This window comes from Trichomycterus rosablanca, chromosome 6 (assembly GCF_030014385.1).
Source record: "Trichomycterus rosablanca isolate fTriRos1 chromosome 6, fTriRos1.hap1, whole genome shotgun sequence".
NCBI lineage: Eukaryota > Metazoa > Chordata > Actinopteri > Siluriformes > Trichomycteridae > Trichomycterus > Trichomycterus rosablanca.
The window spans coordinates 437,501-451,630 of NC_085993.1; the positions used below are offsets into that span (position 1 = coordinate 437,501).

Here is a 14,130-nt window from a genome sequence, read left to right on the forward strand (position 1 = left end):
AGGAAACCGGAGCACCCGGAGGAAACCCACGCAGGCACGGGGAGAACATGCAAACTCCACACAGAAAGGACCCGGACCGGCCCCACCTGGGGACCGAACCCAGGACCTTCTTGCTGTGAGGCGACAGTGCTACCCACTTAGCCACCGTGTCGCCCAGGTGCTAGGTTGTAATTAACTGGTCCAGTGTTGTTTCAGAGGGTTACTAGAGTATTAATAAATGGTTGCTGTGGTGCGATTTTGGACTACAAAGGAGAAGGTTGGCAAAGTTGGTACATTAGGTGCAAATGTACACCCACCAATAAATGCATGAGAAATCTTAAACATTTTTCTCCATTTATTAAACTCTGCCATAATTTTACTCTACTAGAAATACATGAAAAGCAAGGACTAAAGGTTCCAGTTCTTTTATGGTGCAGCCAAATATAGATATTCTTGTGGAAAAAAAAAAAGAAAAGTGTACAATTCCATCCAAAAACATTTACATGTTTGCACGTCCTGCAGCACTATCACACCTAGGGGAAATTTGCAACAGAATGTGGAGCATGGTTTTGGAAATGACATTTGTGTGTTTTAATATGCTTTTTGTATCATAATTATGTTTCCATCTAAAAGGTCTACTGATAAATTTGTATGTTAACTACACAATCAATCTTACATCAATGTAAAAGTTGAAACTGTCAGTCACAATGGAAACTGACAGCTGGGGGTAAGTACTTTGCAAAGACTCATTAGGTTTGTTTGTGTATTAAAATTATAACGTCATGTTTTACACTTTGGTTACATTCATGACAGGAACGGTAGTTACTCATTACACAAGATTCATCAGTTCACAAGGTTATATCGAACACATGGACAATTCAGTGTCTCCAATTCACCTCACTTGTATGTCTTTGGACTGTGGGAGGAAACCAGAGCACCCGGAGGAAACCCACACAGACACGGGGAGAACATGCAAACTCCACACAGAAAGAACTTGGACCGGCCCAACCTGGGGATCGAACCCAGGACCTTCTTGCTGTGAGGCGACAGTGCTACCCACTTAGCCTCCGTGCCCATTAGGTATGTAACATTAAGTAGTAAAGCTCACCATCAGATTCACTCTCTGTTCCGGACAAATCCTTTGACAAATCTGAACAAGTACTGCTTCTGTTAAAACAACAGAGAATAACTGTAAACATATACATTCATCATTCATTACAATTCTAGTTGCCTACAAGTAATACAGGAACTTTACTCAACTTACCATTTGAGTCAATGTCAATTTCATCCAGGTTTTTTCCACTGAACTCCCCAAGTCTTTCAGTCTCTAATGCCATCAAAATCTCGCTCATCTTAGCCAGCTGGAGAGTGCCCTCAGGAAGTCGGTAATATTGTCTATGTACCCTAACATCATACCCTAAAAAGTCAGCCAGCTGATCCAATTCTGTATAATTGAGGTTCAGAACTTGAACAGTGTTTCTATGTTTTTGTGAAGTTTTGTCGATGAAAGTGCCTTTGGATTCTTTGCTCCACATTCTGTTGCAAATTCACAAAGGCAATCGGATCTACTTTATTGTGATAGTGCTGCAGGACGTGCAAACATGTAAATGTTTTCAGATGGAATTGTACACGCTTCTCTTTTTTCCACAAGAAGATCCATATTTTTCTGCATCATGGGTGTTAAAAGAACTGGAACATTTTGTCCTCGCTTTCCACGTACTTCCAGTCGAGTAAAATAATGGCAGTTTCTTTTCAAGCTCTGAAAGTGCAAGAGCATCATCTACATGCAAGTCATCTGAGTTTCTGTTGGTAAATGATGCTTAAGGCATTTTTGTTAAAGGAACAGCCTAGACAATGGTGAAAGGATGTCCTTTACTCTTTTCTATTGCTAAGGTGCTCTAGCAAGATTTTTCTTTCTGTTGAACCTTTTGGAAAACTCAAAGCTTTTGCAACTTCAGACTCGTTGCTATGAACCTGCTCTAAATGTCTTGCCATTTTTGATAGTGGTTTGCTGCAAAACAAACAGTACAGTTTCTTGTCATACACTCCTACTTCACTGGTTGACCGTGAAACTCCTTTGAACAAAACTGAGCCTGACTGGTCAGGTACAGCTTCATTGGAATCCACAGCACAAGACTGACCATCCATAAGACTGAGTGAAGGACATCCTTTCACCATTGTCTTGGCTGTTCCTTCAACCTCAGAGCTAGTATGACTGCAGGCACTTTCATCGGAGCTGCTAAAGGCATTTTTGAAACCTCACCCTATCTTCTGCGATTGACAAGGACGGTCCGAGCCAGGGTAATTTTTGCAAGAAGTGTCCAGTTCTTGGAGGAAGCATCAACTGATAGTTGGTAAAAGTATTCTTCTTGCTTGTGATCAAGATACAAGTGTAGTATTTTTACATCTTTAGTAAAAGGTAGAACAAGTGGTGCATTCCACTTAACTTCTCTCTGTGTCCGGAAAGCATGTGATGATATCATTTCACTCCATCTTGCCACATACATATCTGAAAAGTTCTGCACTTTTTCACTGTCCCGATCCATCATTGCTTGAAATTAGACTAAAGAAGCAATCTTCTTGATAAGGTACGCAGCCTTGATGTCTGCTCCATCAGTATGTTCCCGAGTCTTCATATAGTAGCTCAGATGAAAGTGCCTGCAGTCATACTAGCTCTGAGGTTAAAGGAACAGCCAAGACAATGGTGAAAGGATGTCCTTCACTCAGTCCTGTGGATGGTCAGTCCTGTGCTGTGGATGCCAATGAATCTGAAGCTGTACCTGACCAGTCAAGCTTGATTTTGGTCAAAGGAGTTTCACGGTCAACCAGTGAAGTAGGAGTGTATGACAAGAAACTGTACTGTTTGTTTTGCAGCAAACCACTATCAAAAATGGCAAGACATTTAGAGCAGGTTCATAGCAACGAGTCTGAAGTTGCAAAAGCTTTGAGTTTTCCAAAAGGTTCAACAGAAAGAAAAATCTTGCAAGAGCACCTTAGGAATAAAGGGAATTTTGCACATAATGCTGAGGTTGTAGTTAATTGCTAAAATTAACAATCTTCTTCTTTTACACTGTCCCGATCCATCATCGCTTGAAACGAGACTAAAGAAACAATCTTCTGTAAGCTATGACCCAGCTTCAGTGCAAAGGATGGTCGTTGAAATGTGTACTTTTCTTCATCATAACCACTGGCTTTTCTGACAGCAGTGATGACATGCATAAAGTTAGCTGGGTCAACAAAATCCTCAATTTTACACAAAAGAGTAACTTCTCTTGCTGCAATTAACAATCTTTCAACTTCTCTTATTTTCTGTCAAATATATTCATGTTTGCCAATATCTGAGCCCACTCAGATTTGTAAAAATGCTCTCCTAATATTGTAATGTACAAGTCTGACTTGATGGCAACTGCCACCTTGTCATAGGTCATATTCCAGGAGGTGTAGGTCCCATATATGCACTTTGTGAAAACACCCTGTTCTTTCCTGGTTCGGGATTAAAATGATCATTTTTGCCCAGCTTACAAAGTTTTAGATGACACCAGAGAAACTTTATAGCAAAAAGTGCTTGACATTTGCAGCAATGTATAAAATCATTGGAATCACAATCTTTTTGGGGCTTCTTACAAGATACAAGGTCACCTTTTCCAGACTGTACAACCTCAGCATTATGTGCAAAATTCCCTTTATTCCTAAGGTGCTCTTGCAAGATTTTTCTTTCTGTTGAACCTTTTGGAAAACTCAAAGCTTTTGCAACTTCAGACTCGTTGCTATGAACCTGCTCTAAATGTCTTGCCATTTTTGATAGTGGTTTGCTGCAAAACAAACAGTACAGTTTCTTGTCATACACTCCTACTTCACTGGTTGACCGTGAAACTCCTTTGACCAAAACTGAGCTTGACTGGTCAGGTACAGCTTCAGATTCATTGGCATCCACAGCACAGTACTGACCATCCACAGGACTGAGTGAAGGACATCCTTTCACCATTGTCTTGGCTGTTCCTTTAACCTCAGAGCTAGTGTGACTGCAGGCACTTTCATCTGAGCTACTATATGAAGACTCGGGAACATACTGATGGAGCAGACATCAAGGAAATACGTGGAAAGCGAGGACGAAATTTTTAACACCCATGATGCAGAAAAATATGGATCTTCTTGTGGAAAAAAGAGAAGCGTGTACAATTCCATCTGAAAACATTTACATGTTTGCACGTCCTGCAGCACTATCACACCTAAGGAGATCTGATTGCCTTTGGATCCCCTCATACTACATGAAGACTCAGGAACTTCGTCTTCACTGCATTCCACACTACTGATGGCGCAGACATCAAGGCTGCGTACCTTATCAAGCTATAAAAGACAAAAATATTTTAAATGTAAACACTTGAATGTAAAGGATCACTACAGTAAATTTATAATCAGAAAAATGACAATTGATCTAACCTGAAAAGTGCTCATTTCCACTTGTGATTCATGCATATCATACTGGTCACCAGCAAAGATTTCATCTGGCACCTGTTGAGTCCCAGATAAAAAAAAACCAAATGCAATAATGAAGATATGAACTTCAAAATATTTCATATTTTAAATCCACTAGTGAAAAAAGTAGGCTTGTAGGCTTATTGGGCCAACCAAGCAATTATGGGACATACAGTGGAAAGCATCTACAAACATACATATAATGGCAAGTTTTTGGGATGTAAAAATATTAGACCATCATTTCAGAACTCTCATTTAATGTGACCTACAACCCCAAATCAGAAAAAGTTGGGACAGCATGGAAAATGCAAATAAAATACATTGACTGACTTTTTTGAACAGTAATGCGAGATGGAGCTTATATAATTAAACAAAAAACTGAAAAAAATGACTTTTAAACACAACTTGCAAAATGTAATAAACAAAAATCCGGTGCACCACATCCGCTGTAATGATTAGACCATCATTAGAGGACATTGAAGTATTATTTAAACTTCAGACATTAGCTTGGTTTGCTCTTGATTGTTGAAGCGAGTGTTATCACCATGGTGCGATCTAAAGAGCTCTCTGAGGCCTCCAGAAAGAAGGTTGTAGATGCATAGGAGTCTGGGAAGGGATTTAAAACGATCTCAAAACCTCATTTACAAGTGAAGAACAAAGCCCGGATCTTAATCCTATTGAGATGCTGTGGGATGGTCTAATCAAACCCGGCTCTGTACTGCGCATTCTCTGAGCCACTGGTCTCACTTGATCCTCCACCCAGGACTAGAGGAAGACGAGCATCAAGGCTCTTCTCTGTACTGTCACCCAAGTGGTGGAATGAACTTCCTCTATCTGTCCGAACATCTGAGTCTCTTGCTGTCTTTAAAAAATGATTAAAAACCGTCATCACATCTTTACTAAACTCTTAATCTGACTTGTACTTACTTACCAACGCTCTCATTCATTTCTTAAAAAAAATATTTTGGTTTTAACAGGGCTTTAGCAGATGTGTTGTTGTACTGTTGTTTTACTTAAACTAGAGTAAGGTAATGTTTACTATGGAAACACTTCTGTAAGTCGCTCTGGATAAGAGCATCTGCTAAATGCCAAAAATTTAAATGACTTGAAATCAGCTGTGCATGCAAAAAAAACCTCAAACCTCACACAGCTGAAGAAATTCTGCATGGAGGGAAAAACTTCCTCCCAGTCGATGTCAGAGACGGTAGATGGTTATAGGAAACATCTAATTGAGATTATTTCCAGAGGAAATACCAGCTATTACAACATAGTGTGTCTTAACTTTTTCCTCACAATCAATTTTCATTTTTGTTCATTACATTTTACAAAATAAGCTCCATCTCTCAATACTGTTCAAATGAAGCTCAAAGGTCCATTTGTTTAAATATGTCAAAAAGACAAAAGTTGTTACGAGGTGTCCTAACTTTTTCACATGACTTATGTACAGTGGTGTTCAAAAAAATAGCAGTGATTTTAAAAAAGTGAATAAAGCACAAAATCATTATAATAACTTTTATTTCCATAAATGCAAATGCACTGTTCTTGCTGGTAAATTGGCTTCGCTTATCTGTACTCACTGGTAACAGATTTCCCTTGATCTTTCTGGAGGTGATCATTGGCTGAGTATTTGCCATTCTGGCTATTCTTCAATCCATTCTAACAGTAGTTCCACGCTTCCTTCTGCATCTTTCAGGTTTTGGTTTTCACTTCAAGGCATTTGAGATCATTTTAGCTGAGCAGCCGATAATTTGCTGCACTTCTCTGTATGTTTTTTCCCTCTACAATCAACTTTTTAATCAAAGTACGCTGTTCATCAGAACAATGTGTGGAACAACCCATTTTACCCAGTATTTCAGAAGGAAATGCGCTATGACCAACATCTGCAACATTTGCCCCCCTCCTACCTTAAATAAGGGCCAAAATTGACACCCGATCTTCTGCAGAATGAATGACTTCACCAATTGAACTCCTCACTGCTATTATTTTGAACAACCCCCTTTCAATCAATGCTTTGATTACTCAGAATGAGCCTAATTGTTGGGTTTGTTTTGGTTTCATTACTCTACTACACTTTCAAGTAAATTATTTGCTATGTAGAAATAGCATTTCTACTAAAAACATTGATTTGTCAGGTTAATGGTGTTGGACTGCAATTTATATATACACACACATACATACAGTCATGTGAAAATGTGCAAACACTGGTAACATTCATACCACATTGTGGGGACCTGACGTTTACCATGTTAAAAAATACATGTAAAAAGCATGTTGGTACCTTTTTGGAGAAAGTTGGCTCATCCTGTATGTGCTGGGTGCAATGGGGATTATCCTCAGACGCACGTTCTGGCTCCAGACACTTAGTGTCGACTTCCACGCCACTTTTTGTCACCTGAAATAAGCAAAACAGTCACTAATAAACTTAAAAGTAAAAGTATGTTGGCATAGTAACACTAAGCTGGATAATTTATAACTGTAGAAAGCATTTTAAGTTCATACACAATAAAAAAGAAAATTGTTTTAGAATAAAACCCCTAATATTTAAAGTAAGCATCTTGTGGGGACTTAGTGTAAAGTTTTCAGGTTAAAACAATGTGGGGACTCGCCACTTGACTCATGAGTTACAATCACTCCTGTGCAAACACTGGTGAAATTTATACCACATTGTGGGGACCTGACGTTTACTATGTTAAAAATACATGTAAAAAAGCATGTTGGTACCTTTTTGGAGAAAGTTGGCTCATCCTGTATGTGCTGGGTGCAATGGGGATTATCCTCAGACGCACGTTCTGGCTCCAGACACTTAGTGTCGACTTCCACGCCACTTTTTGTCACCTGAAATAAGCAAAACAGTCACTAATAAACTTAAAAGTAAAAGTATGTTGGCATAGTAACACTAAGCTGGATAATTTATAACTGTAGAAAGCATTTTAGGTTCATACACAATAAAAAAGAAAAGTGTTTTAGAATAAAAACCCTAAAATTTAAAGTAAGCATCTTGTGGGGACTTAGTGTAAAGTTTTCAGGTTAAAACAATGTGGGGACTTAGTGTAAAGTTTTCAGGTTAAAACAATGTGGGGACTCGCCACTTGACTCATGAGTTACAATCACTCCTGTGCAAACACTGGTGAAATTTATACCACATTGTGGGGACCTGACGTTTACTATGTTAAAAATACATGTAAAAAGCATGTTGGTACCTTTGTGGAGAAAGTTGGCTCATCCTGTATGTGCTGGGTGCAATGGGGATTATCCTCAGACGCACGTTCTGGCTCCAGACACTTAGTGTCGACTTCCACGCCACTTTTTGTCACCTGAAATAAGCAAAACAGTCACTAATAAACTTAAAAGTAAAAGTATGTTGGCATAGTAACACTAAGCTGGATAATTTATAACTGTAGAAAGCATTTTAGGTTCATACACAATAAAAAAGAAAAGTGTTTTAGAATAAAAACCCTAAAATTTAAAGTAAGCATCTTGTGGGGACTTAGTGTAAAGTTTTCAGGTTAAAACAATGTGGGGACTCACCAGTTACAATCACTCCTGTGCAAACACTGGTGAAATTTATACCACATTGTGGGGACCTGACGTTTACTATGTTAAAAATACATTAAAAAAGCATGTTGGTACCTTTGTGGAGAAAGTTGGCTCATCCTGTATGTGCTGGGTGCAATGGGGATTATCCTCAGACGCACGTTCTGGCTCCAGACACTTAGTGTCGACTTCCACGCCACTTTTTGTCACCTGAAATAAGCAAAACAGTCACTAATAAACTTAAAAGTAAAAGTATGTTGGCATAGTAACACTAAGCTGGATAATTTATAACTGTAGAAAGCATTTTAGGTTCATACGCAATAAAAAAGAAACGTGTTTTAGAATAAAAACCCTAAAATTTAAAGTAAGCATCTTGTGGGGACTTAGTGTAAAGTTTTCAGGTTAAAACAATGTGGGGACTTAGTGTAAAGTTTTCAGGTTAAAACAATGTGGGGACTCGCCACTTGAGTTACAATCACTCCTGTGCAAACACTGGTGAAATTTATACCACATTGTGGGGACCTGACGTTTACTATGTTAAAAATACATTAAAAAAGCATGTTGGTACCTTTGTGGAGAAAGTTGGCTCATCCTGTATGTGCTGGGTGCAATGGGGATTATCCTCAGATGCACGTTCTGGCTCCAGACACTTAGTGTCGACTTCCACGCCACTTTTTGTCACCTGAAATAAGCAAAACAGTCACTAATAAACTTAAAAGTAAAAGTATGTTGGCATAGTAACACTAAGCTGGATAATTTATAACTGTAGGATGAATTTTATGTTCATACACATTAAAAAAGAAAAGTGTTTTAGAATAAAACCCCTAATATTTAAAGTAAGCATCTTGTGGGGACTTAGTGTAAAGTTTTCAGGTTAAAACAATGTGGGGACTCACCACTTGACTCATGAGTTACAATCACTCCTCTGCAAACACTGGTAACATTCATACCACATTGTGGGGACCTGACGTTTACCATGTTAAAAATACATTAAAAAAGCCTGTTGGTACCTTTGTGGAGAAAGTTGGCTCATCCTGTATGTGCTGGGTGCTATGGGGATTATCCTCAGATGCACGTTCTGGCTCCAGACACTTAGTGTCGACTTCCACGCCACTTTTTGTCACCTGAAATAAGCAAAACAGTCACTAATAAACTTAAAAGAATAAGGGAAAACCTGGTAGTAAAACATCATGTATGTGCCATGCAGTGCCATGTAGTAAATAACTGACACTGCTATGATTATCCCAAGACAGTCTACCGTACATAAACTCAGTATATTGTTTAATAATCCCAACGTTCAATTTACATGACGTAAGTGATGTGGTAAAACTACATTCACCATTTTACATCTAAATATTCACTATTGTTACAAGAAGTAACACCCTTACTTTACTCCTCCAGGGACAATCAGCATCTCCATAATTATATGAGATCTCCTCTCCGGGTGGTGTGTCTCGTAAAGCAAAAAGGCACAAATGGGGTCTTCCTTCCACAATGATTCTCCTCATTTTGCAGTTGGGGTTAATGTGGTCATCGTTAACCAGTCTGCCAAGAGTGCCATCATCCCTTGCAGCATCAATACTGAAGTTGAACAAACAGACAGTTATTAAGTGACAGAAAATTATATTTTTGTTGTACAATTAAGAAGTAATTAAGAATAAAAATAAACATTATATAAATTCTCCTAAACTATACAGAATTACTAAAGATGATCATGCATTTAGTTAAGGACAACAATAGTTTGTTAAATAGAAACAAGTAAACTAAAGAATAACTACAAAGCACAGTGTAAATCTGCTGTATAACACAACTCAGGACATGCATGGCAAACAGAATTAGAGAATCATAATGGTACTAAAGCTATGTAGGTATGTTTCATGTTTCAACTGCTGAATCACTTTTATAGAGGGCTGTTGCCACATGACTAATACCAAACTATAAAGCGAAAAGTATTTGTACACCTGACCATGAGTTGGTTGGACATTCCATAAAAATAAAATTAAAACAGACAGTGACCTATATCTGTGAGCCTTTTAGATATAGCAGCCACCACTTTTCTAAGAACCACAGTTCAAAATATGTCTATGGGAATTTGTGCCTATTCAGTCAAAAGAGCACTGATGTTGGTCAAGAAAGCCTCAACTGATGCTCCAGTTCATACCAAAGCTGTTCAGTGGGGCTGAGGTCAGAGGACTTCTCTGTGGACAGGGGCTGCATATACAGTCATGCTGGAACATGAAATGACCTTCCCTAAACTGTTGCTGGAAATTTAAAAACCAAATTTTCATTATATAATAATTTAATACACCTGTTAGCAGTTGTTGTGTCTTAAACACATGACTTTCACATTAGAAAGGGTGTCCCAATACGTTTGTCTATACATTACATGTGAATGTGCAGGTGTTCCTGATACAGTGAAAGGTAAGGATGCTCTGGTGCACTAACATGCCCAACAAAATCAGGAGTCAGATAAAAGCTATACACATATACACAGCTATACAAAAATACTCAACAAGACTAAAAAGTCACATAATAAAGGCTAACCAAATCATTTTTTTAAATAAAAACAGAGATTCGGTGAATCGCCTGTAAACATCGCGCTGTAAACACCTATACTGAGATATATACGTTAGATTTCTCACACTGTACATGAGTTACAGGTTTAAAATCCTTTAAATCCACCAGATTTCTTCTTAAACTGTCTGTTACAGAAGCGCAGCGATTTAAAGAACTTTCCGGACATTTAAAAACGTAACACCTGAAACCATATAGACCAAACACATGAATAAAAGAATTATAAATGCATACTTACGTGTAGAATTTTCCGTGCCAGATGAAGTCGAACATAAATCCTTTGTTGTGGTAAATTCGTCTTCTTTTACTTTCCTCTGAATGAATCCGCTGTTCTCTATATTCTAGTACAAACTTTAGTGAAGTCCGACACTGTAAACGCTCCCCGGCCTTATTTAGGGATGAAAAGCGCAATAAAATAACCCATTCTTTCATCAAGACTAAGTCTTATTTAGGTTTATAATTTGTTCTGTTCACCTTAAAGGAATCAATGTATTTCACAGGTCAGAGCTAGCTAACAAGGTAGAATAATTGCTACCGAACTATCACTAGCTAAAATATTGCTATGAAAACAATACTTTTAAGATTACAGAACTATAAGGAGTTTTTTCTTTAACACAGTTTATTTAATAACATTTTACTGGTATAACATTTATAACATTTCATCAACTGTAGAAAGTTAACTCACATTATCTTTGGGTGCTGTGCTAATTTACTGGATTAAAGCCGCAACAGGTTACCTAATTAAAGGTCCCGGTTATTTCTACCACTTCAACCAATCAGAGTTTAGGATCGTCTGCGCCGTTTCAACCAATCGGAGTTGAGAATTGCTGTACTACGTCATCAAGTGTGTAAGCGAGATTCGTTTACAGTCTTTGGCCAGAGGGGGCGTGTACACATCTGAGTCAAAATCCCACACACACTCACACACACTATTCCCATGTATGTGTCAATTTTGGGGACTACTCAGAAATTTGGTCGGCGGGTCTATCTCACTCAGATATACATGTTACAATGCTTAGTTTTGTGGGGACTCGATTTTAGGTCCCCACCATGTTACAAGTCCCCACCTTATTGGTGTGTAAACAGGTCAATGTCCCCAGATTAATAGCTTTGCGAACACACACACACACACTCACTCACACACACACACACACACACACTCACACACACACACTCACACACACACACACACACACACACTCACACACACACACACACACACACACACACACACACACACACACACACACACACACACTCACACACACACACACACACACACTCACACACACACACACACACACACACACACACTCACACACACACACACACACACACACACACTCACACACACACACTCACACACACACACACACACACACACACACACTCACACACACACACACACACACACACAACACACACTCACACACTCACACACACACACACACACACACTCACACACACACACACACACTCACTCACACACACACACACACACACACACACTCACACACACACACACACACACACACTCACACACACACACACACACACACTCACTCACACACACACACACACACACACACTCACACACACACACACACACACACACACACTCACACACACACACACACACACACACTCACACACACACATCTGGAGGGGTGTGACTGCTTAAAATCAGTGATCGTCTCATCTCTGATTCTGTTCCTGTTCTCACCAACTCTCACTAGAAGAGCTTCTGTCTGTCTTTCTGTCTGTCTTTCATTTGCAGACCCTCTCCTCCATGTTTACCTGGACAAGGTACTAGACTAGTAATTAGAAAGTTGCTGCTTCAAGTCCCACCGTTGCCAAGTTGCCACTGTTGGGCCCCTGAGCAAGGCCCTTAACCCCTTAACTGCTCAAACTGTGTTTGAATCTCAGCCGTTCTATCAACTGGCCAGGCATCTACACAGACATGATCAGCTTTGTTGGAAGGGGTGGCCGAAGCCATGTGATGGATTGGTGCTCTGTGAACCTGACCCACTGTGACCCTGACCAGGACCCTGATAAGTGATGATGATGTTCAGGTTGTGTGTGAGTTACAGCAGGCGTCCACATACTTCTGATCAGCTGGTGTTTATGTAATATTAGATCATTACTGTAGCTGCTCATCACTGCACTGCTGCAGCTCTCTACTCTGTGTGGATGGTGATTTACTCCATGGAACCAGGTTCCAACCTCGCTTTCAGTTCCAACCTCGCTTTCAGTGTGGAGTCTAAACACATGCAGAAGGTGGATTGGCTGCTGTACGTTACTCCAGGATGTGAGTGAGTAATATGATGTGATGGTCAGTTAGAGAAGGTTTCCCATCTCCACCCAGGGTTTGTGGACTAGTAATAAGAGGGTTGCTGGTTCAAGTTGCCACAATTGGGCCCCTGAGTGAGGCCCCTAACCCTGGCAACCTGTCCAGCGTGTTTCCTGTTTTTCACCCAGTGAATCAAACCCACTGTGACCCTGACCAGAATAAAGCGCTGGTAACACAGACACTGAATCATCTGCATTGCCGTGTTTTCTAACTCTACATCCGTCTCACTGCAGGTACGGCCACGCCCCTTTCTCCTCCTCATCTCTCAGTCACGCCCCCTGCTGAGCTGGTTCAGCCTGGTCAGGTGCTGGAGTTTTTGTGCCGGGCCCCGCCCGCTCACGCCGGCGTTCGGTTCGTTCTCCGGAGGCGTCCGTGGAAACACGAGAGCGGTGAGCAGGTAGTCGGTCAGTCTGATGACCCCCGGTTCAGGGTGGGTCCGGTGGGCTGGACTGACGGGGGTGTGTACACCTGCCTCTACCAATCAGCACTTACAGATGGACCTCAGGACTCCGCCCCCAGCTCACCTGTCTCCATCAACATCACAGGTAAACATTCCTCCTGTCTCTCTCTCTCTGGTGTCCTGATTCTAACTAGATCAGAAGAAGATTTACTGCCTGATGTCTCATGACTGTACCTGTCTCACTGCTGTCTCACTGCTGTCTCACTGGTGTCCCACTGGTGTCTCACTGGTGTCTAGTGTCTCACTTGTGGTCTCTAGTGTCTCACTGCTGTCTCACTGTTTTTTCTCTTTAGTGTCTCTCTAGTGTCTCACTGGTGTCCTGTTTCTTACTAGATCAGAAGAAGATTTACTGCCTGACGTCTCGTGACTGTACCTGTCTCACTGCTGTCTCACTGCTGTCTCACTCTAGTGTCTCACTGTTGTCTCACTGGTGTCTAGTGTCTCTCTCTAGTGTCCCACTGGTGTCTTGTGTCTCACTTTAGTGTCTCACTGGTGTCCTACTGGTGTCTCTCTATTGTCTCACTGATGTCTCTGTAGTGTTTGACTGGTGTCTCACTGGGTTTCTCTAGTGTCCCACTGGTGTCTCTTTAGTTTATCACTGGTGTCTCTGTGGTGTCTCACTGCTGTCTCACTAGTGTCTCACTAGGGTCCCACTTGTGTCTCACTGGTGTCTCTAGTGTCCCACTCGTGTCTCAATGGTGTCTCACTGATGCCTTAATACTTATTATTTTTGTGTTTGTTTGCTGTTGTCTCTCCC

The 14,130-nt window shown here is 40.4% G+C and overlaps 1 protein-coding gene and 1 long non-coding RNA gene across 2 annotated transcripts in view; both read right to left on the minus strand.

Moving 5' to 3' along the window:
• LOC134316171 (uncharacterized) overlaps window positions 1–1,575 on the minus strand; it is a 2,493-nt gene extending 918 nt beyond the window's left edge. Inside the window, exons 1-2 of the long non-coding RNA XR_010013056.1 lie at window positions 1,244–1,575; window positions 1,088–1,146 (exon numbers count right to left, since the gene is read on the minus strand). This is a non-coding gene — a long non-coding RNA (uncharacterized LOC134316171). The remainder of the gene's footprint in view (window positions 1–1,087; window positions 1,147–1,243) is intronic.
• Window positions 1,576–2,643: 1,068 nt separating this feature from the next.
• Window positions 2,644–10,900, minus strand: LOC134316695 (uncharacterized). Its single transcript, XM_062997122.1, has 11 exons — window positions 10,802–10,900; window positions 9,378–9,570; window positions 9,000–9,113; window positions 8,558–8,671; window positions 8,086–8,199; window positions 7,656–7,769; window positions 7,177–7,290; window positions 6,734–6,847; window positions 4,420–4,491; window positions 4,209–4,326; window positions 2,644–2,654 (listed from the first exon to the last, which is right to left on the minus strand). Exons 1-11 carry the CDS (start codon window positions 10,834–10,836, stop codon window positions 2,644–2,646), a joined length of 1,113 nt encoding a protein of 370 aa, XP_062853192.1. The 5' UTR covers window positions 10,837–10,900.
• Between the last annotated feature and the right edge of the window lie 3,230 nt (window positions 10,901–14,130).